At 39.4% G+C, this 24,799-nt stretch overlaps 1 protein-coding gene across 1 annotated transcript; it reads left to right on the forward strand.

Moving 5' to 3' along the window:
- Window positions 1-14,360: 14,360 nt before the first annotated feature.
- Window positions 14,361-24,516, forward strand: LOC109828073 (uncharacterized membrane protein C776.05-like). Its single transcript, XM_020395110.1, has 8 exons — window positions 14,361-14,554; window positions 14,630-14,749; window positions 18,693-18,750; window positions 18,842-18,942; window positions 20,577-20,672; window positions 20,757-20,850; window positions 22,327-22,564; window positions 23,929-24,516. The coding sequence occupies exons 1-8, from the start codon at window positions 14,477-14,479 to the stop codon at window positions 24,302-24,304; spliced, it is 1,161 nt and encodes a 386-aa protein (XP_020250699.1). The 5' UTR covers window positions 14,361-14,476; the 3' UTR covers window positions 24,305-24,516.
- The last annotated feature ends 283 nt before the right edge of the window (window positions 24,517-24,799 follow it).

The raw sequence follows: 24,799 nt of genomic DNA on the forward strand, positions 1-24,799 counted from the left end.
GTAGTCATCCTTCGCCTTTTTCTGTTCATACCACTTACTATCATCGATATCGCTCTGAAAGCTTGAGTCGGAAAAAGCCTCCATTCGGAGGTCACTTTTACCGTATATCAAAAATAACTCTAGTCCTTTTAAGGTACTTAAGTATATTCTTGACCGCTTTCCAGTGCTCGTCTCCATGATCAGATTGGTATCTACTTACCAAACTAAGTGAATAAGCGATATCTGGTCTAGTACATAACAAAATCTCCACGATGTCTTCTACCTGACCGTAGCAATAGATTTCCCCTTGTATCGGATTTAGATCTTTTGTACTAGCGTATGACTATAGGCTGTCTAAAAATCACAATAGATAGTTGATCTCCCATCAAATACCGATGATGGAAGTTACAATCCGACGACTTCCAGAAGGCTACAATTTGAGAACTTTCACGTAGAAGGCTACAATCTGACGACCTTCACGACAACTGATGAAAGCTCTAATTCAACAGCCTTCACAATCAATATCGGGAGTTACAATCTAACGACTCTCATATTTTTAAGGAGCCAAGACGAAGATTACAAGAGGACGATCTGTGCAAAGCTCTAGCAAAAGAGACTACAAATTGACGGTCTCTTCATATTAGAATGCAGATGTCTCTCAAACCGTAAGGAATTTGGTGAAACGGAGGAAGCGAACCGAAGCATTCGGCTCGGTTCGAATGGCCCCGTCTTGTCGAGATAGCCGATTTTCATATATAATTCGTCCAATTCTGACTTACGGTTTGAAGGTTATGACCTGTTCTTCGCAGCAATTTATATTCTGAAGTCCGTCTGTAAGACCGGACTTCGTCAGAACATTAGACTTAGCTTGAAGCTCGCCAAGCCCGCCTAAGGTTCGCCTCTGCATTACAGAGTCAAAACGCACAAGTCGAACCAGCGTTATAACCTCAAAACGCAGAGGTTATCCTTGGGATATAACATCAAAACGCAGAGTTATGGCCCAACTCTGCGTTTTCAGCCTAAAACGCAGAGTTACGGCCCAACTCTGCGTTTTCAGCCTAAAACGCAGAGTTCACCTCTAAAACGACCTAACTGTGCGTTTTCAGCCTAAAACAGGCTCAACCCTGTGTTTTTAGCCTAAAACGCAGAGTTCATCTCTAAAACAGTACGACCTGTGCGTTTTCAGCCTGAAACAGGCTCAACTCTGCGTTTTCAGCCTAAAACGCAGAGTTTATCTCTAAAACAGCACGACCTGTGCGTTTTCAACCTGAAACAGGCCCAACTCTGCGTTTTCAGCCTAAAACGCAGAGTTCATCTCTAAAACGCATACGGCCTATGCGTTTCAACTCCCAACAAACACCCAACTTTGCGTCTCATCTCTAAGACGCAGAGTTAAGGTCCAGAACGCCCAGATTGGCGTTTTGACTCGTTCAAAGTATTAACAGAACGGTTTCAAAACCATTTTCCCCACGATTTAGGGAGCTGTTTAAGAGGGGGGCGGTTACACCCCACTCAGCCCATTGAGGAGCGGATTAAGGGGGTAGTTACCACCCTTAATCCCCTATAAATAGTGGGAAACTCAACTGAGTTCGGATCCTTCTTTTTTTTGGGGGGGGGGAGCAAAGAAGAGATATTCGGCTAGCTTTTGAGGGGAATTGTTGGAGTTTTGGAGACCAGCAACAGGATCTTCGTCATCCTTGGCTTATTAACCGAACTTTCGGTTTAAATCAACTCTTTCATAGAGATAAACTGGTTCAGAGTGATCAACTCGTCCAGAGTTTCCAACTTGCTCTGCCAGTTCTTTTAAAACTGGCTCTGAGTTATTAACTCGTTAAGAGTTATTTTTTAAGACTTGCCACGCAAGTTCTCCACAGCGTCAAATCGTGAGGAGAAAATCACGTTCCAGTGAATCAAGATGTTCGGATCGTCAACGAGAAGCAAACTCGACGCGAGCATTCGAGGGAGGCATCTCATCGCCACCGTGAAGAACCCAAAATTAAACAAAAGGGAGAATCAAATTCATTCTCCTCTCTTTTGTAATCGGAATCCAAATTGTAATTGATTTTGAGAGGAATACAAGTTAATTTTTCTTTCATTACCTTTTTACTGCAAATTTCCAACAAACAAAAGATGGCGACTCTGCTGGGGATTAGCTTCTCTGACAAAGAAGTGGTGGTGCAATCCGACGTTCATCTCACTGGAACGACCGTTGAAACTCTGATTATCGAGTTTAATCAAGCCAAGTACGAGGAGGCCCTCTCCTCTGGATCCCTTAGCCCCAAGGCTATGCGCAAGATCCACAAAGTCTTCAAGGAGACTAAAGCTCCAATTGTTGCTCCTACGCCGAAGGAATCTCTCTCCTTTAGCCGAGATTGCTCCGCAACCCTCAGTGGTACGTTGTGCAATCAAAACGTAGCCTTCAGAGGCACGTTTCAACATCAAAACGCAGACCTCAAAACTGCGTTGATTTGGCAGAACGCAACTCTCAGGAGTGTGTTTCAGAACCCAAACGCAACTCTCAGGAGTGCGTTCTATCATTTAAACGCAGACATCTAACCTGCATTGATCTGGTTGAACGCAACTCTCAAGAGTGCATCCCAGAACCAAAACGCAACTCTCAGGAGTGCGTTTCACAAACTGAACGCAACTCTCAGGAGTGCATTTTAGAATTCGAACGAAGATCGCAGGACTGCGTTTCACTAGCAAAACGCAGACTTTGGTCTTGCGTTAATCACGCTAAACACGACCCTCGTGTTCCTTCTTTGGAACATGATGTGATTCGTCGTGTTCAAAATGATCAACATGGATTTAAAATTCATGTTTACCAAGAACCAGTCCCATCCTTTAACGGACAGGGGGTTCCATCTTTACCCTCACGCTCCGTGAGAGGTTCATCCCAAGTCTCTGACTTGCGGGAATTGTTGTCGATGTTCAACCATCCGACGAATGTCGTTTTGCTCAATATTCGACGAAATCCTCACAGGAAGAAGACTTTAGAGGATGAATACCTTGGAGTCACTTCTAACATGGTTGGTAGAGGGAGATCATCAACCCTTAGTTCTGACGAGTCAGAGACAGATCGTTCTCCAAGCGTCAGAGAAATCACTAACGAGTTTGAAGGAATCTACCAACGTACTCGGACTCGAACATGAGTCATTCCCCCTGTCAACTATCAGAGTTTAGCCAGGGGAACTAATTCCGATGACGAACACTCAGCCATTGCGGAGTCCCAATCATCAAGCTCTTTCGTTGGGCATGAGAGCTTCGCCCACATGGCAAAACATTCTGAAGATCTTTCAAAGAGACTTGATGAACAGGAGGCCATGCTCAAATCTCAGCAGGAGGCCATCAATGAACTCATGGCCATGCTGACTCAAATCGTCGCAGACAAGACCAAATCTCAGGAGACAGATTTGCCGCTTAGGCAAGAATCTTCCCGGAAAGAAAAAGCATCTTCATCCCGACCTCACACAAGCAAAGGGAAGGAAAAAGTGGTTGATGATGCGGCTTCTGACCAAGAAGCCCACAGCCTGGAATCTTCCTCTAATGAAGGAAGAGAGACTGAGAACGAGCAGAATCTTCAGTCTGCCAAAATGGAAGAATTGGAAGCCCGCCTCAAAGCCATTGCTAACAGAAGCGAGCTCCAAGATGAGGGAGTTATCAAGCCCTATCCTGCCGAATATGATGCCGCCCCTTATCCTCCAAAGTTCGAGGTCCCGACGCTTTAAACTTTTGACGGCACGGGATCACCGAACCAACATATTTATCATTTTAAGTCACAGACTGGAAATGTAATATCAAACGATGCCATACTGGTTCGATTGTTCATTGGCACCCTCAAGGGAGTTGCCTTTGAATGGTTCAATAAACTGCCTGCGGGCTGTATCCAAAAGTGGGCGGATCTAGAGAGACTCTTCCTATCAAGATTCTTTGAAGAGGATACAGAAGTCTCCATCCATACCCTTCTCACTACTAAGCAGAAGAAGAGGGAATCAGTCAAAGCCTTCGTCAAAAGGTTTCGAAATATGGCTCTGCGATGTCCGACAGGTATGACACAGTCTACCCTAGTACAAACCTGTCGACACAACTTACAAACCGACCTCCTAGCCCGAATAGGAGTTGTAGAATGCTATTCCTGGAGACAACTAATCTCTCAAGGCGAGCATGCTCAAAAAATCATTGTCAGGATCAAAGCTGAAGAACAAAGTAGGCAGGATCAACCTGAGCAATCGAACCAAGCCCAACCTTCTCCAGAGCAATCAGACCAAGCCCAATCCCCTCAGTCAGAAGGGGAAGATACTACGGCCACTGAAGCTAATCCTCTTCAGTAGGATGCCGGGAAGGGGAAGATACTACGGCCACTGAAGCTAATCCTCTTCAGTAGGATGCCGGGTCTCCAATAACTATCACATTAACAATTACCTCTGGCTAATCCTCTTCAGTAGGATGCCGGGTCTCCAATAACTATCACATTAACAATTACCTCTGATAGTCAAATTCAATGGATAGTGGCCCACTAGGTGATGTGCCATGTCAACCCTTTTCCCCCTACACTTGTTCAAGACTGAGGGTTGGTTTATTTGTAGTTCTTTGGATTATAAATAATAAATTCTATGAGTTGTCATGTTCAATAGAGTACCTTTGTCAACCACTGAAGTCAATCCTCTTCAGTAGGATGGCGGGTCCAACAACTATCACGTTAACAGTTACCTCTGATTCCGACTTCATGGATAGTGCCCCACTAGGTGATGTGCCTTGTCTACCTCTTTTTCTTCCCCTGCTAAGTCTTAATCAAGACTGGGGGTTGATTACTTGGAATGCATTGGATTAAGAGTAACGAATCTTTCACATCGTCGAGTTAACATTACACTTCTGACGATCATCATCCCCACAGAGTATGCATTCAGTTTGCATCACTCCAAATTCTTGTCACGTTAACAATACACCTCTGACAAAACCCACTTATCAATCCTCGTCAATAGGATGATAAGTCCCCAAAGTTGCTCTAATCGCAACACAAATCTTGTCACGTTAACAATACACATCTGACAAATTCACTTATCAATCCTCGTCAATAGGATGATAAGTCCCCAAAGTTGCTCCAATCGCAACACAAATCTTGTCACAAAGGAAGAAACGACACCAAAAAATCCATGTCTTCACGCATGGGGGACTTTATCTCGATCCCTAATTAGAGATAAGTCTACGTCTAACACGCGTTGCCGGTTAATCTTTCGCCGTGAAAAAGACACCAGGATTCATGCCTGGGGGAATCTATCTCGACCCCTAAACAGAGATAAGCCTGCATCTAACACATGCCGCCGGGTGGTTCGTTCCCGCGAAAATGACCAAGTCTACGTATTCAACATCGTAGTACCAACCTTCACGCATGGGGGACTTTATCTCGATCCCTAATTAGAGATAAGTCTGCATCTAACACATGCTGCTGGGTAGCATATCCCCGCAATAATAGCAAAGCCTACGTATTCAATATCGTAGCAGGTCGTTATTAATAACGCCAAAATCCATGCCTTACACGCATAGGGAATTTTATCCTGAATCCTAAGTAGGGATAAGTCAATGTCTAACACATGTTGCCGGTTAGTCTTTTACCGTGAAAAGGACATCAAAATCCATACCTTTCACGTATGAGGGACTTTATCTCGATCCCTAATTAGAGATAAATCTGTATCTAACACATGCTGCCGGGTAGCCTATTCCCGTAATAATGGCAAAGCCTACGTATTCAATATCGTAGCAGGTTGTTATTAATAACGCCAAAATCTATGCCTTACACGCATGGGGGACTTTATCTCGATCCCTAAATAGAGATAAGTCTGCGCCTAACACGCGTTGCCGGTTAGTCTTTTCCCGTCAAAATGACAAAGTCTATGTATTCAAAATCATAGCATCAAGACTAAGAGAGTTCATTCTCTTAGCATAACGTTACATGTGGAACGGACTTAGACAATCCACATGCTAGCCCGACTCAAACGGTAGTCGGTAAAGGCTTATCAAATCCGTTGATGGCTGAGGGTTTGCCAAAAATCCTACGCACGTTTGCAGGCCCATCAGCTTAATGGATGTGAGTCGAGACTTAAAACAGATGCGCCAAAGACAAGTCTCAAAGACTTAGTCAAAAATGTACGGAAGCCACTTCCATGTCTTAAGTCAAAACATTAAGATCAGACCCGCGATGCAAAAACCGAACACCGAGATCACACCCGTGTTCCAAATTTAACATGCAAGGGTGAAACCCGCATCTCAAGTTTAAAATGCAGGGTCCACCCCCACATTCCAGAAGTAAGATTATGGCGCATACCTTCACACAGGTCCTACGTGGAAAAACCCTTCAACCAAGCTGCCTTCGAAGCGAGTGCAGAGAACAACTCCTTTGTGACAAGAAATCAACAGCTCCAAGATCAGAATTGAGATCCAAAGTATTCCGAAAATTCGTCCCAGTCAACCGCGAACTTTCGAAAACTTTGGAGGGGGTTCTGTAGGCTGTCTAAAAATCACAATAGATAGTTGATCCCCATCAAACACCGATGATAGAAGTTACAATCTGACGACTTCCAGAAGGCTATAATTTGAGGACTTTCACGTAGAAGGCTACAATCTGACGATCTTCACGACAACTGATGAAAGCTCTAATTCAACAGCCTTCACAATCAACATCGGGAGTTACAATCTGACGACTCTCATATTTTTAAGGAGCCAAGACGAAGATTACAAGAGGACGATCTGTGCAAAGCTCTAGCAAAAGAGACTACAAATTGACGGTCTCTTCATATTAGAATGCAGATGTCTCTCAAACCGTAAGGAATTTGGTGAAACGGAGGAAGCGAACCGAAGCATTCGGCTCGGTTCGAATGGCCCCGTCTCGTCGAGATAGCCGATTTTCATATATAATTCGTCCAATTCTGACTTACGGTTTGAAGGTTATGACCTGTTCTTCGCAGCAATTTATGTTCTGAAGTCCGTCTGCAAGACCGGACTTCGTCAGAACATTGGACTTAGCTTGAAGCTCGCCAAGCCCGCCTAAGGTTTGCCTTTGCATTACAGAGTCAAAACGCACAGGTCGAACCAGCGTTATAACCTCAAAACACAGAGGTTATCCTTGGGATATAACATCAAAATGCAGAGTTACGGCCCAACTCTGCGTTTTCAGCCTAAAACGCAAAGTTACGACCCAACTCTGCGTTTTTAGCCTAAAACACAGAGTTCACCTCTAAAACGGCCCAACTGTGCGTTTTCAGCCTAAAACAGGCCCAACTCTGTGTTTTTAGCCTAAAACGCAGAGTTCATCTCTAAAACAGCACGACCTGTGCGTTTTCAGCCTAAAACAGGCTCAACTCTGTGTTTTCAGCCTAAAACGCAGAGTTCATCTCTAAAACAGCACGACCTGTGCGTTTTCAACCTGAAACAGGCCCAACTCTGCGTTTTCAGCCTAAAACGCAGAGTTCATCTCTAAAATGCATACGGCCTGTGTGTTTCAACTCCCAACAAGCACCCAACTCTGCGTCTCATCTCTAAGACGCAGAGTTAAGGTCCAGAATGCCCAGATTGGTGTTTTGACTCGTTCAAAGCATTAACAGAACGGTTTTAAAACCGTTTTCCCCACGATTTAGGGAGTTGTTTAAGAGGGGGGCGGTTACACCCCACTCAGCCCATTGAGGAGCGGATTAAGGGGATAGTTACCACCCTTAATCCCCTATAAATAGTGGGAAACTCAACTGAGTTCGGATCCTTCTTTTTTAGGGGGAGCAAAGAAGAGATCTTCGGCTAGCTTTTGAGGGGAATTGTTGGAGTTTTGGAGACCAGCAATATGATCGTCTTCATCCTTGGCTTATTAACCAAACTTTCGGTTTAAATCAACTCTTTTATAGAGATAAACTGGTTCAGAGTGATCAACTCGTCCAGAGTTTCCAACTTGCTCTGCCAGTTCTTTTAAAACTGGCTCTGAGTTATTAACTCGTTAAGAGTTATTTTTTAAGACTTGCCACGCAAGTTCTCCACAGCGTTAAATCGTGAGGAGAAAATCATGTTCCAGTGAATCAAGACGTTCGGATCATCAACGAGAAGCAAACTCGACGCGAGCATTCGAGAGAGGCATCTCATCGCCACCGTGAAGAACCCAGAATTAAATAAAGGGGAGAATCAAATTCATTCTCCTCTCTTTTGTAATCGGAATCCAAATTGTAATTGATTTTGAGAGGAATACAAGTTAATTTTTCTTTCATTATCTTTTTACTGTAAATTTCCAACAAACAATGACAGTTGCGAGAAGGAGCAGAACACACCGTTGTTTTGCGTTTGTCGTCTCTCTTCGAGACCGACGATGTTAAACCTAAAGCCGTTGACACAGTAGCCTCCATAATGCTTAACCACATTAGAAGGACCTCTGGCATATAAACAAACTTTCTCAGATAGGTTAATCCCATTCGTAATCCATTTGTCAACCTTTAAGAAAAGAAGCAAATAGTTTACATATCTGTTGGCAGGCACATATATTTGATATACGAATCAGAAATGTAAAAAGATCTTACTTCACCCTTCAGCCATGCAGGGAATTGTCTAGAGTGTGTGTGTCCATAACTCTCTTATTTTTTGTTCTGCATTTAAGATTAGTCTGGACATGTCAGATGTGAAGCCTAGACCAGAAGCATTTATAATGGTTAAATAGAGATAATTATTATGAGGTGATATAATCTGATTCAAACAATTAAATACTTACGCCATGTATATATTAAATGTAGTATCATTGCTCAGGATATATGTGTGGGCTTGATCTAGCTCCATTCTGGGGAATCTAGTGTCCTCTCCACGATCATTGTAAAATGTACCGTCAATTATTCGTTGGGGACGGTTTAGCCTTGTCTCCACACCCCGCAAGTAACGAGAGATAAAATTCAAACTCTCGTTACTTATGTAGTTCTCTGCGATCGACCCTTCAGGACGTGCACGATTATGCATCAGTTGTTTCATGAAACCCAAATACCTACAAGCATATAGTTTCATGATTTGTGACAAAATGGAACTGAGAAACATAATTTGACAAATATTAAATGAATATTATAATAATAAATACCTCTCCACGGGGTACATCCAGCGATATTGAACTGGTCCTGCGATGCGGGCTTCGTATGCTAAATGTATTGTCAGATGCACCATGACCGTGAAGAATGATGGTGGAAATAGTATTTCCATTTTACACAGTGTATTAGCAACACGTCCCTCTAATTCTTCAAACTCCCTAACATCAATCACCTTAGAGCATAGTTGCTTGAAGAAACCGCAGAATTCTATTACCACCATCGCGAGTTCCTTGTCAGCATGTCGCAACGCAACCGGGAGAAGTTGATGTAATAGAATATGATGATCATGTGTCTTGAGTCCCAAAATCTTTCTGTCCTTAATATGCACATTTGCTGAAATGTTTGAAGCATAACCATCCGGTGTCTTCACGGACTTTAGAAATAAACACATATTGTGGACCTCATCCTTCGACAGTGTGACACGGGAGGCTGGGAGTTCAAACTTTCCGTCGCCCTTATCTATAGCTTGCAGTTCCGGACGAATGTTCAATTCTGCTAGGTCTCGACGTGCCCTTAAGTCATCTTTCGATTTTTTCCCGTCCTGCAACAAAGTGTTCAAGAGATTCTCGCATATGTTCTTCTCGATGTGCATGACATCCAAGTTGTGACGTATTTTTAAACTTTTCCAATATGGCAGTTGATAAAATATGCTGAATTTTGACCATCCATGCGGAAGTTCGGTGCCTTTTGAGACACGCTCATGCGACTGGACATTGCGAGGCTTATTTCCTTTTGATTTTCCCTTTCCCTTCCATTTTTGCTTCAATGTTTTTCTCCTAACACCAAATGGATTTTCTTTGTTGAATCTTTTTTTTCCAAATATTTTTCTAGGTAAAGGATGTAGAAGCTCAAATATTTCTTCTCCGGTCAGCCTTGGTGGTGCCGGTCTACTTTCTGGATTGCCGTCGAACTTTCCTACTAACTTTCTGAACTTGTGCCCTGTAGGCAACCATCTTCTGTGTTGCCAATAACAAAACTTATGGCTGTACTTCAGGAACTTTCCCTCATAGTCTGACATGCAAATCAGACAAGCAATCTGATCCTTTGTCGACCATCCAGACAAGTTAGCGTATGCCGGGAAGTCATTAATTGTCCACATGACCATTGCCCGCATACAGAAAGACTCCTTACCATAAGCATCATAAGTACTGACACCTTTTTCCCAGAGAAGCTTCAGGTCGTCAATTAATGGTTGGAGGAAAACATCGATGTCATTTCCAGGAGAATATCTTCCAGGGATCAAAAGTGACAGTATCATGTACGGTTGCTTCATGCACATCGACGGCAGCATGTTGTACGGTGTCAGCAACACTGGCCAGGTAGACCAAGCAGAGCTCATTAATCCAAACAAATTAAATCCGTCGCTAGCAAGCCACAGCCTAATATTATGAGACTCTTTACCGAAGTCAGGGTATATACGGTCAATGTGCTTCCATGCCTCACCGTCCGCAGGATGTCTTAGTTTCCCGTCCTCTTTGCGATCAGTCGAGTGCCATCGCATATTCTCAGCCAGCTCGGCAGACATATAAAACCGCTGCAGCCTAGGAATAATTGGAAAATATCGGAGAACCTTCGTAGGGATTCTGTTCTGCTTATTGGATGCACCGCCTTCGGATGTGCTTACAACTTCTCCTTTCCAATGTGATACATGACACGTCGGACATTCCTCCAGAGCTTCATTACCCTTATTGTACAAGATGCAGTCGTTAGGACAGGCGTCTATCTTCTTGTAATCAAGCCCCAGCGTATCAACAATCTTGTGAGCTTCGTAATAGGTCGCGGGGATGCTTTTCTCGCCGCCTGGAATGACTTTCCTCAGCAAATCTAATAACATCTCAAAATGTGTAACAACCATCCCACTGAGTGTTTGGATATGAATAAGCCTCAGCATAAAAGAAAGCCTTGTGAACTCAGTGCAACCCTCGTATAACGGTGACTCGTTTTCTTCAACAAGTCTCATCAATCGATCTACATCTTGAAACATATCATTAGTGTTGACATCACTCACCGACGGCGCTGCAAGAATATCTTCTAACATATCAGTCGTGTCAACTGTCGGATTGCTGACTTCAGTGAATTCTTCCTCTGATTGCATCACCGGGACGCCTTCACCGTGATGACTCCAAAATACATAAGAGCTATCAAATCCATTGATTGACAGATGAAAACTTACGTCACTCCTAGCGAGCATTTTACCGTTCCTGCAATTCTTACAAGGACAGAAAATCAACCCGCTTAGCGACCGTAGAGGGTTTGTGTTAGAGTAGGCTAAGAAAGCTTCTATCCCATCCTTGTACCGGGTGTCTAGATGTCTTCGATCACGTGGTATGCTCATGAACGATTTGTCAAGAACTGTCCGCATCTATAATTTAAAAATTAATGGAAGTGAGCATATCCCTACATATATCATTTTAAGTTATAGGACAAGTGTGTGTGATCGGCTGTCAGAAGCGCCGCCGAAACTCTGACGAAAAGAAAGTACACAAGAACACAAGTAAATACATATACACGCCATGTTTGCATACCTAACCCGTCCAAACTGGACAGATCCAATAAATATTTATATATAAGCCCCCTCTCACATACGCTTACAAAAAAGTTATCGGACCGAACAAGAAGGCCTCGTATCTGCCAACGATCCTGTACGCATATGTGACAAGTAAATAAAGAGATTATATATAGTATTTATTGGACGGGGTATTCTACGGCTCGAAAATATGAGTGTGCGGTGTGTGTAGTTTCTGAGTAATTAGCGATATAATAGTTACGCTAACCCATTATCGATCCTCACCCCCACCCTCACCTAACCCTAAACCTAACCCTAACCCTCCACCTTCACCCTACCCCTAAACCTAACCCATGAACCCTAATCAATTAACCCTCACACTTCAGCACCCAGCCCTCACACCTTCAACCCCAACCCCTCAACCTAACCCTAAACCCTCACGCCCACCCCTCCACCTTAACCCTAACCCTAATTTATCATGCCACCCCACCCTCACTAACACTCCTCTAACCCTAATCCTAACCCAAAACCTAAACCCTAACCCTCGCCTAACCCGCAACCCTAAAAACCCTAACCCTACACCCTCACAAATCACAATGATTGCTCAGAAGAAGAAAAGAAGAACCCTACGGTAAGGCACCAGAAAAATCGTAAGAGGACGGGGTTGGGTTCTCCGGTTATTCCTCCGACGATCAAGTTAGTGAGTTGCTTGAGTCAAAAAGTAAAAATGAATTGCAGTAGTTCTTAAGCACAGTCAGTAGTGAAAAAGATCTTACCTTATTGTTGAAAATAGTACGCTTATTTATAGTGGTAGTAGAATGGTAGAATGACAATTTTGACCGAGTATGGGATGATGGCCACATCAGTCTCTGCTTTACAGGTGTCGGCCGATGAGTGGAGGAGATGTCACTTTGGTATTCAATGCGAAGTGATTGGGGGTGTGCGGTGCTGACGTGGTCCGATGTGTAATAAATACTATTGGGGGCAGAGAAATGATGGCGTCCATAATGTATTTAATGGTATTTATTATGAGGTGATTGGTCGCCAGTGCATAGGAGGGGGCTCGAGGCTTGAGATATTTCATCGCCTTTCTATTCGTCTTGTGGTCGAGAAGTACCGCCTTTTGAGTCGTCCTTGCAAAGTGTTGGCTGATTAGTCGATCGAGTGAGTGATTAAACATGGACGACATGTAATACCTTTTGGGTCGTCAACACGTAACGTCTTTCGGGTCGTCGACACGTGACGCCTTTCGAGTCGTCCTCGCAAGATGTCGACGTGCCGAGTTGATCGGATTGGGCCTCTGATTATCTTTAACACACTGATTTGATTATGCGTAAAGTTGGACACTTGTCTGCAATTGATTGGAATTTATTTTTCATCGCTAAAACGGCTATAACACTGCTTAACTTTCAAAATATCAAAAATCCCCTTAAGTTTAGTGGTTAGCAGAAAACTCCCTTTAACTTTTAAAATTTATCAAAAAATCCTGATTTAGAGGGCTTTCCCGACAAAATTTCAAAGTTAAGGATGTTAATGGTAAAATCTGAAAGTTAAACAGGGATTTTGTAATTGATCACCATACTTAAGAGGCTTTTCTCATATTTCAAAAGTTAAGGGGGTTTTATAATAATAATCTAAAGTTGAGGGGGGTTTTCTGATATTTACCCTTAATTTAAGTTATCTGACACGTGTAAATATGCCAATCATAGCGCTGAAATGAACTCTGCCTCCAGTGCCACCCTTGCCGAGCGATTTCTTGGACTTCAGAATTCTGAATTTCGCACTTAAGCCCCTGGCAAATAAAGAATTGCAGTCGTTGCTTTTACGAGGAAATCAACAGAAAGGCCCAAAATGAAAAATGCTAGGCCTCTTTTATGTTACCTACAAATTAAAAGAATTGTAAAAATTTAACATTTCTTTAAAGCACGCTGTTTAATGTTGGTCAGAGTCAAAGTGGCTTTATATGACCTATGTTCTTTTGTGTCATTTACTATACTCAGAATCTATTAACAATATTTTAAGCATTTCGTTTATGCATGAGTTTATCACTCTAATTTTTAGATTCCCGCATCTTAGGTTCCATATTAATCGAACTAAAAAAATGACTCTTTTTATCTAAATCATCAGAGGAAGATGTTGAGGTGTAAACTAGAATTGAAAATGATAGGACTGATCTAAGATAATAGAGATGTAATATTAAGATTTATAACTTTACGAGGACAATAAGTAAAGGCTAAATTGCACAAAATTATCATAACATTTCTAGTTTTAACAATTAAATGTCGTAAATTGTATTTTGGTAAAAAAAAAACTATAAAGTTTTTAAAATTTGCACGTCACTGCCATTGGTCATGAAAACGTAGAAATTTTCACTCGAATGTTTCTATATGATATTTATTAGTACTTTCTAACCATTAATATTTGTTAAAATTTTTATTAGAAATATCTCAAGTCTATTTTCAAGTAGGATTAAGATAAGTTTTTAAAAAAACTGATTGATTTAGTAGCAAATCTAATAAATGTTATTAGCGTAAAATTAACATTTAAGCATAATAAAGATATATTCGGATGAAAATTTTCACGTTTGCATGATCGATGATAGTAACATACAAATTTTTTAGAGATATTATGATATTTTCTATCAAAATGCAACATGTGATATTTAATATAAAAATAAAAAATTTTGTGGTACCATAAAGTAAAGCACATCTAATGATCCGGATTCCATATCCACGTGCTACCCGTTGCCAAAGAAGCCCGTCGTCGCTCCAAAAAAGAAAGCACACAAGAACAAATATTAAATAAGCCCCTCTACGATCCAATCTTTTTCTACAGCCCCCCCCACCCAATCTCTCTCTAAATCCTCTCTCTCTCTCTCTCACATACGTTGAAGATGTCTGAAGCGGAGGCGAGCGTCGACGACGGGGAGACATTTCGAAGGGTCAGGCAAAGGATCGCCGACCGATCAAAGGTATTCCCGCAATCAAACCCAAAAAAAGATCCAATTTTTATCAAATTTTTTAATTTTTTTTGTTGCTTTATTTAGAAAGTTGTTCAAACGAGGGAGATTTTGTCGAAGCAAGCTGTTCAGACGAAGAAGATACTATCGAAGCAAGCTGTTAAGATCGCTAAGCAAGCCGAGGAGCACGAGAGATTCATCAACAAGGTCTTCACTTTTTTTTTCTTCTCCTTTTGGAAATGATGGGTATTTTTTGAATGGGGTTTTGAAATGTTGGTCCTTCAAATCCCTAAAACTTAAAAATTACAAAATAAGCATTGGTTTATCCCAAATTAGTTACTCTAGATTAAAGTGGTTACTTTAACCCCAAATAAATGTAATGAAAGTTAGTTTCTCTCTTTTCCTATTGTAACTCTGTCTTCAACCCGGCAACAAACCCTAAAGCCATTAAGGGCCTGTTGTGGTGTTTTTGTGAAATTTGTGGAAAGTTAGTTGTTAGAGGGACGGCAATCCAAATCCCTTATAAACCCACATCAAGCTCCCCACGCAGCCGATGCGGGACTAAATGGACCTAATACAAATGTTGAAAATAATGATATGTATAACTTAATGTTTGCCTCTCAGTAGTTTATACTACATTTAACATAAACCATAATCTTGGTTACATGTTTTCTTATGGATTAATTTAGAAATATAGAATTTTCTGTAATAATTTTAACTATTAGGAACATAATCTCAAGACATAAAAAATTATTTTAATAAAATTCTTAAGTTCAATATAAGTTGGACTAAGTTACTAACAAATATCATAGAATTTTAACAATTAGGAACATAATCTCAAAACATAAAAAATTATTTTAATAAAATTCTTAAGTTCAATATAAGTTGGACTAAGTTACTAACAAATATCATAGTAAAATATTCAAAACATAATCACAATAAACATATCTGGTTGAAAATTTCATATTCATTTTTATTCTTCACAATGTGTTCACAATCACAAAAGTAACAATGCCACCAGAAATAAACACGTAACTATTTCAAGGTTTAAACTACGAAAATATTCATAGGCAGTGTTGGGTCGTTTGGTTCCTAATGGGACTGGGAGTGGGAACGAGACTTCAATTCGGACAGGGATGAGGTGAGTTTGATATTTATAATCCTTATCCAAAATTTGGTTCTCTGTTTAAACTCTTTAGGATTATGATGCTCGAATCCCAGTCCCATGTCAATATGGAATTAGGACTAACCTGTGCTGGATTAACATTATATCATCCATATTAATAACACTCAAATTCCATACAGCAACATGTCCACAAACTTGTAAATAATATCCTGTATCCATGAATATATTGACATATCCAAACATGTTACACATAAAAAATAAGAGGGGGATAGGAGCAATAACAATTTAATAAATCATAATAGCTAGTATAGTACTATATACATAAATCATAAAAGCATATCCTAGGCAAAAGGTTCCAAAAAGTGCTAAAGATCATATATTTTTTACTTCACCCACGACAAACAACTACTATTTAACTTCAAACAACAAAAGCAGTAAAAGCATCTCCAAAATAAAAGCCCAAGATAGATTTTACCATACAAGTAAAAAAAAAAAAACTATACCATTTAACAAGCATCACACAACCTAAGATGCTTTTTAGAACATAACCAAGAAAAAAAAAACCTAACAATAGTTAAGCATCTAGAAATAGTGCTTAACTTGTTAACTAGAAATATCATAATCCTCACCTCTCAGGCTGGAATAGTTCCCACGGGATACAGAACAGCAATTGGGTGACTCTCTACTTGTCCTTGCCAAAAGCAGTAGGAATTTCATCGAAAAAACTATTGAACATCTATATTTTCACTATTTGATTAGAGGCTAAATCATAGAGGCTTGAATTTGCCACAAATTTGTCGTGTGGTTGAATCGCAAGCAGCAAGGTCTTGTGATGGGCTTCCAAGCATTCCACAATAGATTAGTTTGAGAATAGGCTAGGGCCATTGCAATATGTGGTGTATCCTCGAAAACGCACGTCTCCATAGCCTTGACAGGATCCTTTGCATAGTAGGGTAGAGCCATGACGTTTAGGAAAGCTTGATCAATTCCTTAAAAAGAGATGATTACTCCATCTCTGGAGTAAGTCAAGCGCCTTGCTACCTTTGAACCATCAACAAGTAGAATCCAAAAATTTTCATTGCTAGCCGCTACTTCTCCATTAATGAACATTACCACGGGTTCTCTTAGTTCACACGCAATATAATACTCTGATTGAAATTTGTTGTCCAAGCCTATCATGTCATCAAGTAGTGTGAAATTTTCAATGACAAGGGACCTTGATAGCTCTCGATCTAGTATTTCTCTCCGATGATGTACACAATCGGGATGTTATCATCAAATGCGTTTATTAAGTCCATCATGTTGGTGTGAATTTGAACGCTAGTTCCCAAGAGGCAAGCTTGTGGTAGAATGTGGTAGACCTTATATCTGCTCTTTTCACAGCAAAAATGATTTTCGCAAAAAATATGCTCGTGGGCCTAGTGCACCCATCAACCCTTCATATGGAAAAAGAACCTGAGGATTACGAGCAGTGGTGTAGAGAAGGGATACAAATGCCTCCCACTTGAGAGTATTAGAAATCTCTTGGGTGGAGCCATCTTTGGGTCGAAGCCCATCTCTGGATTGAAGCTCAAACTATTTTTAGAAGCTTTGAGATGAGGATAGGAATATGGTTTTGGGGGTGAGGATGTTACTTATGGAGCGTGAAAATGTGCATCTTTTGGATAATTGCGCATATTGCTCTTTTTTAATGGAGGATATGCGAGTGAGTTAAGAACGGGATTCAGGAAGCCATGAGAAGATAATGGAGGAAATGGTATTTGCAGCTAGGGCTTGGGGCGGCTATATTTGCTAGAGATCATATCCTTAATAAAAAGTTACCAATAACAACACATAGCATATTGCACATTCCAAAAAGACGCAAGTTTTTGAAGTGTCAAAAGTCATATCTATACTAAAAATCAACAACTCAAGGCATAATTCCCGAAGGAAACTTCAATTTTTTCTTCAATGGTCAGGCTAGTTATCTTCATGACTTCGTTAAGAACAACATCTCTCATCTTGAGTAACTCAAAATCGAAGCTATTTTTGAAGTTAGAGTATGAAGGACTAATGACTTCTCGATGGTATCAACAAAAAATAGTAGCATCGATAGTCAACTCCTCTAAACCATCATTTTGTGTCTTAATCTTCTTCTTCTTGTTTGAACCAAAGGCAGTAAAGGCAGATACAAAAACCACAATCATTAATATTCGTCACATCTAACTCTTACACAACATAATGTTCACTGGTGCCTTAGCATGCTTTTTGATTGTCCTATATTTCTTGTAAAATTTACATAGCTATTCATAGTGCAGGAAAGGCTTGTTACTCAACTTTTCGATCCTCTTGTGTGACAACAATTTTGAAGACAATAACTATCAATTTATTGTAATTGTCTTCAAAATTGTAGTCACGCAAGGGGCCGAAAAGTGGAGGAGCAAATCTCTCCTGCACTATGAAAGATTGTGTATAATTTTTAGAAAGATGAGACAACTGAAAAGTATGCTAAAGCACCAACAGACATGATAAAAGAGTCGGATATGGAAGTTATTGATGAGTGTCGTTCCGCTTCTGGTTCAAAGAAAATGAATATTAAGAAGGGAAATGATTATTTTGAGAAGTTGACTATTGTTGTCGCTGTTATTGGAAATAGCATCAACAAGTCCTTCACATTATTGACTTTAAGAATAGGCTTTGATTTGAGTTATCTAAGAAGATGGATAGTGGATAGTGATCGGAACCTAATAATTCTCGAAGAGTTGAGCCTGGGGGGGGGGGGCTGCTGCCGCGGCGTGTCCTGAAGACACTGAACGCGAACAAGAAAATTGAAACTATGTTACTTTCATTTTGGGTTAAATTAAAATACTTAAACTAAAGACACTAACTCTTCTTACTAAGGGTCTTTGAAGAACTTTTTTACAATATCAAATTTTGGGGAACTACTTTTAAAATAGATGAGAATCTGAGACCAATATGGTAAAAACTTTTTGAATTTGTCCGTTCTAAAATGTTGTGCCTTTGTTGATTTTGTTGGGAATTTAGGTTACACATTTGGTGGGTGTCCTTGGATTTGGTGCATTTTGCTATCTCTTGGGAGCTCGTAAGTATTGTAGTATTTTACCCCTTTTTGGGTGATTAATTAAGATATTTGATTGTTGAATTTTGATAATTTGAATTTTAATTGATTTTAGGACCCCAGGATGTTCCATATGTGTATTGTTTCTTCTACTTTACATTTGTTCCTTTGCGATGGATATACTATCGGTACAAGAAATGGCACTATTACCTCTTGGTAAGCGATAGTTGAATTTTAAGATTTCTCTACCATCGCTCCCTTTGCAAGGCACAATTTGCGTTAAAGTTTCAGAAGCATTTCCCCTATTTAGTTTATTACTTTGTTATTGATTTTATGTGCATGCTTTATAAGGTAGTTTTTCAATGAGCAAGCAAAGCCATCATGAACTTTGTATGTGAACTTAAATCCTAGAAGTTGCACAGTCGAATATGTTTCTGTTGTAATTTGTAATTTGAGTATGTTTCTATTGTAATTTGTAAGGACTTCTGAAACCAACTTCTTGTACATCGTTCCAACATGTTGTGTTTTAGTTATATAGCATGCTATGTGTAAACATTTGCTTGGCTAAGACATGCGATCTACATTATTGTTTCCATCCTAGCTAATAGAATGTGTGTTTTACTATTTGCTCCAAACATGGAACTATGTTTTTTGTGCATTCTTTCTACCTGACTCGCCATGGATTAGCTTTGTGCACATATCTGAGGCATCTACTTACAATCAGTGTTATCATTATCCTCCTTTATTTCTGAAGTTTTACCATCTATTCTATTTGGTCCAATAAAATCAAGAAAATTATCATCACTCATTTATTATCTATGGGAGCGACCTATAAATGCACTCATTTAATATAATGTCTTTTAGTGTATATCCACACAGTTATTGTGATTTTGTTTCTTGTTATGCTCCTCTTTTTGCACATTTTTTTTTCAATTGATCAACATCTGATCAATAAAGTAGCACTGCTATAGAACTTTTCCTTCAATTTCATGGGTACTCCATGATCTCGTATAGGATTCCAGAAGTTGCTCCTCCACTTTTAATCATCTGAACTTGACTTAATGAACTAACTATTCCTGAATAGTGAGAGTTATTTCTCCTAGGTATTTCTTGATCGTTAATATGTACTATAAAATCATTCTTTTTCACAGTTTTGCTAGACTTACGTTCCATGTATTCTAGTTCTGTTTTGCTGTTTCAATCCTGTGAATTGGAGAGCTTCTCGCCACATTTTTGCTTTGTCTTCTCTAGTCCCATAACTAATACTATTTATCTACAGATAAAATACTTCCTGGGGCTTTGTGTCAAATTTGTCTAGTGAATTTGTTCTTAACCAATGAGAGCTTAAAGATGATACTTGATGCAAATATGTGGTACTACAAAATAGCTTAGTCTTTTCTTCAATTGTTTTCACCTTTGTTGTTGCTTTATCATATACATGTTTATCATACCAATTGATCTGCCATATACCGGGTTCTTTTCTATACAACCATTTTATCTCCCACAACACTATCATAAGCTTATCTAGAATAGGTTTGTTGATAAAATATTAAAATATCTTGATTAGGAAATGGAATTGTGAATATTCTGACTTTATTTATATGTAGAAACTCGAACTTGTCATGAATATGTTAATCTTTGTGTTGTGCTGATCGCATTTTCGGTGGTGGTGGTTTTCCCCTTTGGATTACTACAACCGTACTACTGCTTCTACACACAATTACTACTACATTTAGTTTTGCGTCTGGGGAGTAAATTAAGGATGTTTCTCTGCTGCTTTGCTTGCTTCAGATTCTTCTCTGAAATGGCTTTACTGAACAACAGATAATGGTGAAAATTTCAAATTTCAGGATTTCTGCTACTATGCTAATACAATCTTCCTGGTTATGCTCCTGTTCTACCCAAAGAATCAAAAGCTTTTCATGGTCTGCTTTTCATTTGCTGAAGTAAGCACTGAGATATTCTTTTATTATGCCGTGTAATTTTTTTCTCATAAGATCTATTTCATTATGTCAGCTAAATTTTTGCAGGGTCCATTGGCTTGGGCTTTGATCGTTTGGCGTTGTAGCTTGGTTTTCAGTTCTGTTGATAAGATTGTCAGTGTCCTAATACACCTCTTACCTGGTGAGACTGTAATCCTCTTAATATAATGCAGATAAGCATACTGTTTCTTAGCGCATTTATTATATGCAACTTTAGATGGAAATAGATCGAGAGACCTCCTTGTACTGTGCTTATATTGAAGATTTTTGTGCCATCTTGAGTGCAATTGGCGAGTGATATTTTAATTACACAGCTTGAGTTCCCCTTTACAAAAGTTATCAAATTGTGTTGTTTATTAATTTGTGTCTGCTTCACTATATTGATTTCTTGTAGAAGATTGTATTACCTTTACCAATTTATTTTCATTTTCATTTTTAATTTCTTTTACCCTTTTCTGACCTCCTTTCTCATGAGGTCCAAAAATGACTAATGTATGGCCATGGCCCCAACACAAAACTCTAGCTTTGAAGCTATTCAAAAAAACTCTATATGAACAAGGAGAAAGGGAGAGGAACAGTGGCAGCAACGCTGGATTCTTCTAGTTTCTTTGGTTGGATAAGGACGAGAGGTAACGGAGAAACGCATGTTATACAGCTGCATGGAATAGAAAATGTGAAGACTAATCCTTGTTTGATAACTGAGAGGAGGTGCATATGAAGTGTAAAACACATTTTAGCGAGAAGGCTTAAGAATTACATGAAGACTTGGAATCACCTAGTAGGTATACGTTCATGAGCTTATGTTTACACCACTCCCCACCCCACCAAAATATAAAAAAGTTTTTCTTTTCTCATAGGACATGTTTACCTTACAAGAGTGATTTTCCTTATTGAGGGTTAACGTTACATGTTTGGTAAACTCTGCTAATTTACCTTCTCCTTATAAGTAAGGAAGTGATAAGTTGGGAAATTTCAATTTTTCTTTTTGGCCTTTTTAAGGAGGTTTACATATTGATGTGAAAAGATTCTTTGCCCTCTAACAAATCCAAAAGCTCCATCCCATGTCCCTAGATCTCCAAATATCCTTTCGATTGTTCTCCAAGAACTCTCATCGATGCTCCGCAGACTACTTTGCCAGGCGATGGATGATGATAAAGTCTAATCTCAGATCCAGTGAAAGAAAAAGAAAAGGAGGAAAAAAAAAACGACTCCTCTGCTCTCTAATGCAGATCCTTATAAGTAATTGGACTTAACAAACATTTTCTGTGTTTATTTACACCCTGTAGAAGGGTTCTTAAATATGAGTAACAAGGGCCTTCTATTAGGTTTCCTAAAATAGTGATTTGCCAAACATGCCCTTAACTATGGCTTTTCATATCGATTGCTGCGTAGTATGGTCAACAGTACATTTGTTAATTGTTTACATTCATGCTTACCATCATTAACGCCTTTCATATAAGGAACTACCACCAATAGTAGATTTAAGTCGCATCGAACTTTGTCAACTGTTTACCTAGCTGTAAATCTTTGTCTCTTGGGTAGGAATTGCAAGCAGTCTTTCCTTATGGAATGCATTTTGCCATGGCTTATATAGCTCATAAAAAATGTTTCATTTCAGGTATAGTTTTCTTCACTGTAAGATGGTGGGACCCAGAAACATTTGCTGCCATGCACCCAGTGGGAAAAGCAGCAAGGATATCGTGGCCATATGTTGAGGACAAGTCATATCTATGGACATGGCTGTTTGTTGTTCCTTTGGTTGCATACACCCTGTGGCAGCTTTTATATTTCCTTATTGTCAATGTTCTGCGTCGACAAAGGCTATTGAGGGATCCTGAAGTCATGACTTCTTACAGGTCCTACATCTACTTCACCACTCTTTTTATTAGCGTAATATTATATATTGCGGTATACAAGATTCTCCTAAGTAACTGAGCATATTTTAGTGTTCTCATGCCTGAGGTCTCTCAAACTTTTCTTAATCTTCAATGAAATAATATTGGCACCAGCACTGATAAATTGGCCGGAATCTGGGAGAGTGATTATAATGCAATTGGTGTAACCAAATAACTGAAGGTCGTGGATTGAATTCTTGATGAACTCAGTACTTTATAAAGTTTTTGGTTTATGATGCTTTTAGAGAGAGATCGGTAACATTAGGACTTCTTCTAAAGAATACAAGTGGAAATTGGTCCAACTGCTCAGTATAGAATAGAACAGAAACTGGCTTGATTTGCAGTGAACTGACATGAAAGAGAGCAATAATGACTATGCTTTGGGTAAACTTTAGAAAACAATCATGAACTATTACAATTTTGTGCAAAAAGATACATTAAATTCTTTTGGGTAAAATACCACAAACTTTTAATCAGCAGAAAAAAACCATGTACTATCATTAATTTCCTTCATGGGAAGAGACTAATAACAGATCCTAAAAGTCATGACTTCTTATAGGTTTTAATTCTACTTCACCACTCTTTTTATGTAATATTATATAGCTTTAATTGCAGATACGTCCCCTATACCATGATGCTGTCACGTATAACCCCTACACTAGTTTATTAGCATGTACACACCCTGAACTCTGGATGACGTTATTTCAAAGATAGGTTGAGATGTCACTTGAAAATCATGTAATGATAAATTATCCATTATCTCAGCTTAACTCAACAATAAAAGACTAAATTGCTCTCTAAATTGAGGGCAAAAAGTTACACCTTTTAAGGTTCAAGGGGTGCGTCTGCAATTAACCTCGTATATATTGAGATTGACCTAGCTTCTGCCATATCTCCGAACATATTTTAGCTTTCTGTGTTGTACCAATGCCATACTTGAGTTATCTCAAATTTTGTTCTTGATCTCGGATGAGACATATTCACAGTTCAATTAATAAGTTGTGCTCTTAGGATCTGTAGACTGATAACTTAGTTGGAATATTTGTGCTCTTAGCATCTGTAGACCGATAAATTTGTTGGAATAGTTGGTGGAGGGCTTACAGTGCACTTGGTGGTTCCTATTTGCTAATAGTATATTGATTGATTGAATTCTTGATGAACTTATGGATTGGCTTGATCTGTGGTAAATTTGTAGACTGGGACCAACGGTAGCTTTTATATGTCGTCAAAAACCACATAGTTAGTCCATTTTTTAAAAAAAAAAGACAATTCTTTTCTGCTTGAGAAAATTGAGGGTGACAGTGGCTACTATCTCGGTTTTTCAGAGAGCTATCGAAGAAAGCGCAGAAGGCGAACAACATCTGGTGGCGGTTAAGCGGGCTTCTAGGCGATCAGAACCGACCGACCATGTACATTTTTTTCCAAGCAGTCTTCACGGTCGCAACCCTCGCTCTAACGGTCCCCATATTCCTCTCCTATGAGTTGCACGTGATATTCCAGATACTGAAGGTCTCGGCCTCCATTTGGAACGGCGGAAGCTTTCTTCTTGAGGTGATGCCCAGGCAAGTCGTGCAGAAGGAGAAGAGGAAATTGGAGGAGATAAAGCCTGTGCCCGCGAGCGACGGGGATCAAAGCGAGTATGTTTCTCTTGAAGAAGACAACTCTTCTAATGACGATCATATCGAAGGAAATCACTCTTGAATTTGATGTATAAAGTGGTACCGGCGAGTGTGTGGTTTACTTACAAGCTTTGCTAGTGTGATGATAGGAGGTTTTTTTTTTTTTTTTTACTTACTAGCTATTAGTGTCGGAAACGAACCAAATAATTAACAAATAGTTTGTTAATTATTTGAGTAACTATATAGTTATATTTGATTCGATAGTTCATTTAACACTATAAAGTATTTTTTTAGTATTTGAGTTCGTTAGCGAATAGAATATAAGCAAGAATATAAGCAAATGTGGAGAAACCAATAATGATTTTCTTTTCCTTTTTTTTATATAAAAAAATATTATACATGTGATGATGACAAACAGGCAACAAGCTGCGTCGCTAAATGTATATTTAATTCGTTTGCTTATCAAATATTCTTTTAAAATTTGATTGCTTACAATTTTGTATAATTAACACATGATGGTATATTTTCGTTGCACTTATCATTTGTACTCAAGTTCTATATATTGATTTTGAAAGAC

Source organism: Asparagus officinalis, unplaced genomic scaffold (genome assembly GCF_001876935.1).
Source record: "Asparagus officinalis unplaced genomic scaffold, Aspof.V1 AsparagusV1_Un690, whole genome shotgun sequence".
Lineage (NCBI taxonomy): Eukaryota > Viridiplantae > Streptophyta > Magnoliopsida > Asparagales > Asparagaceae > Asparagus > Asparagus officinalis.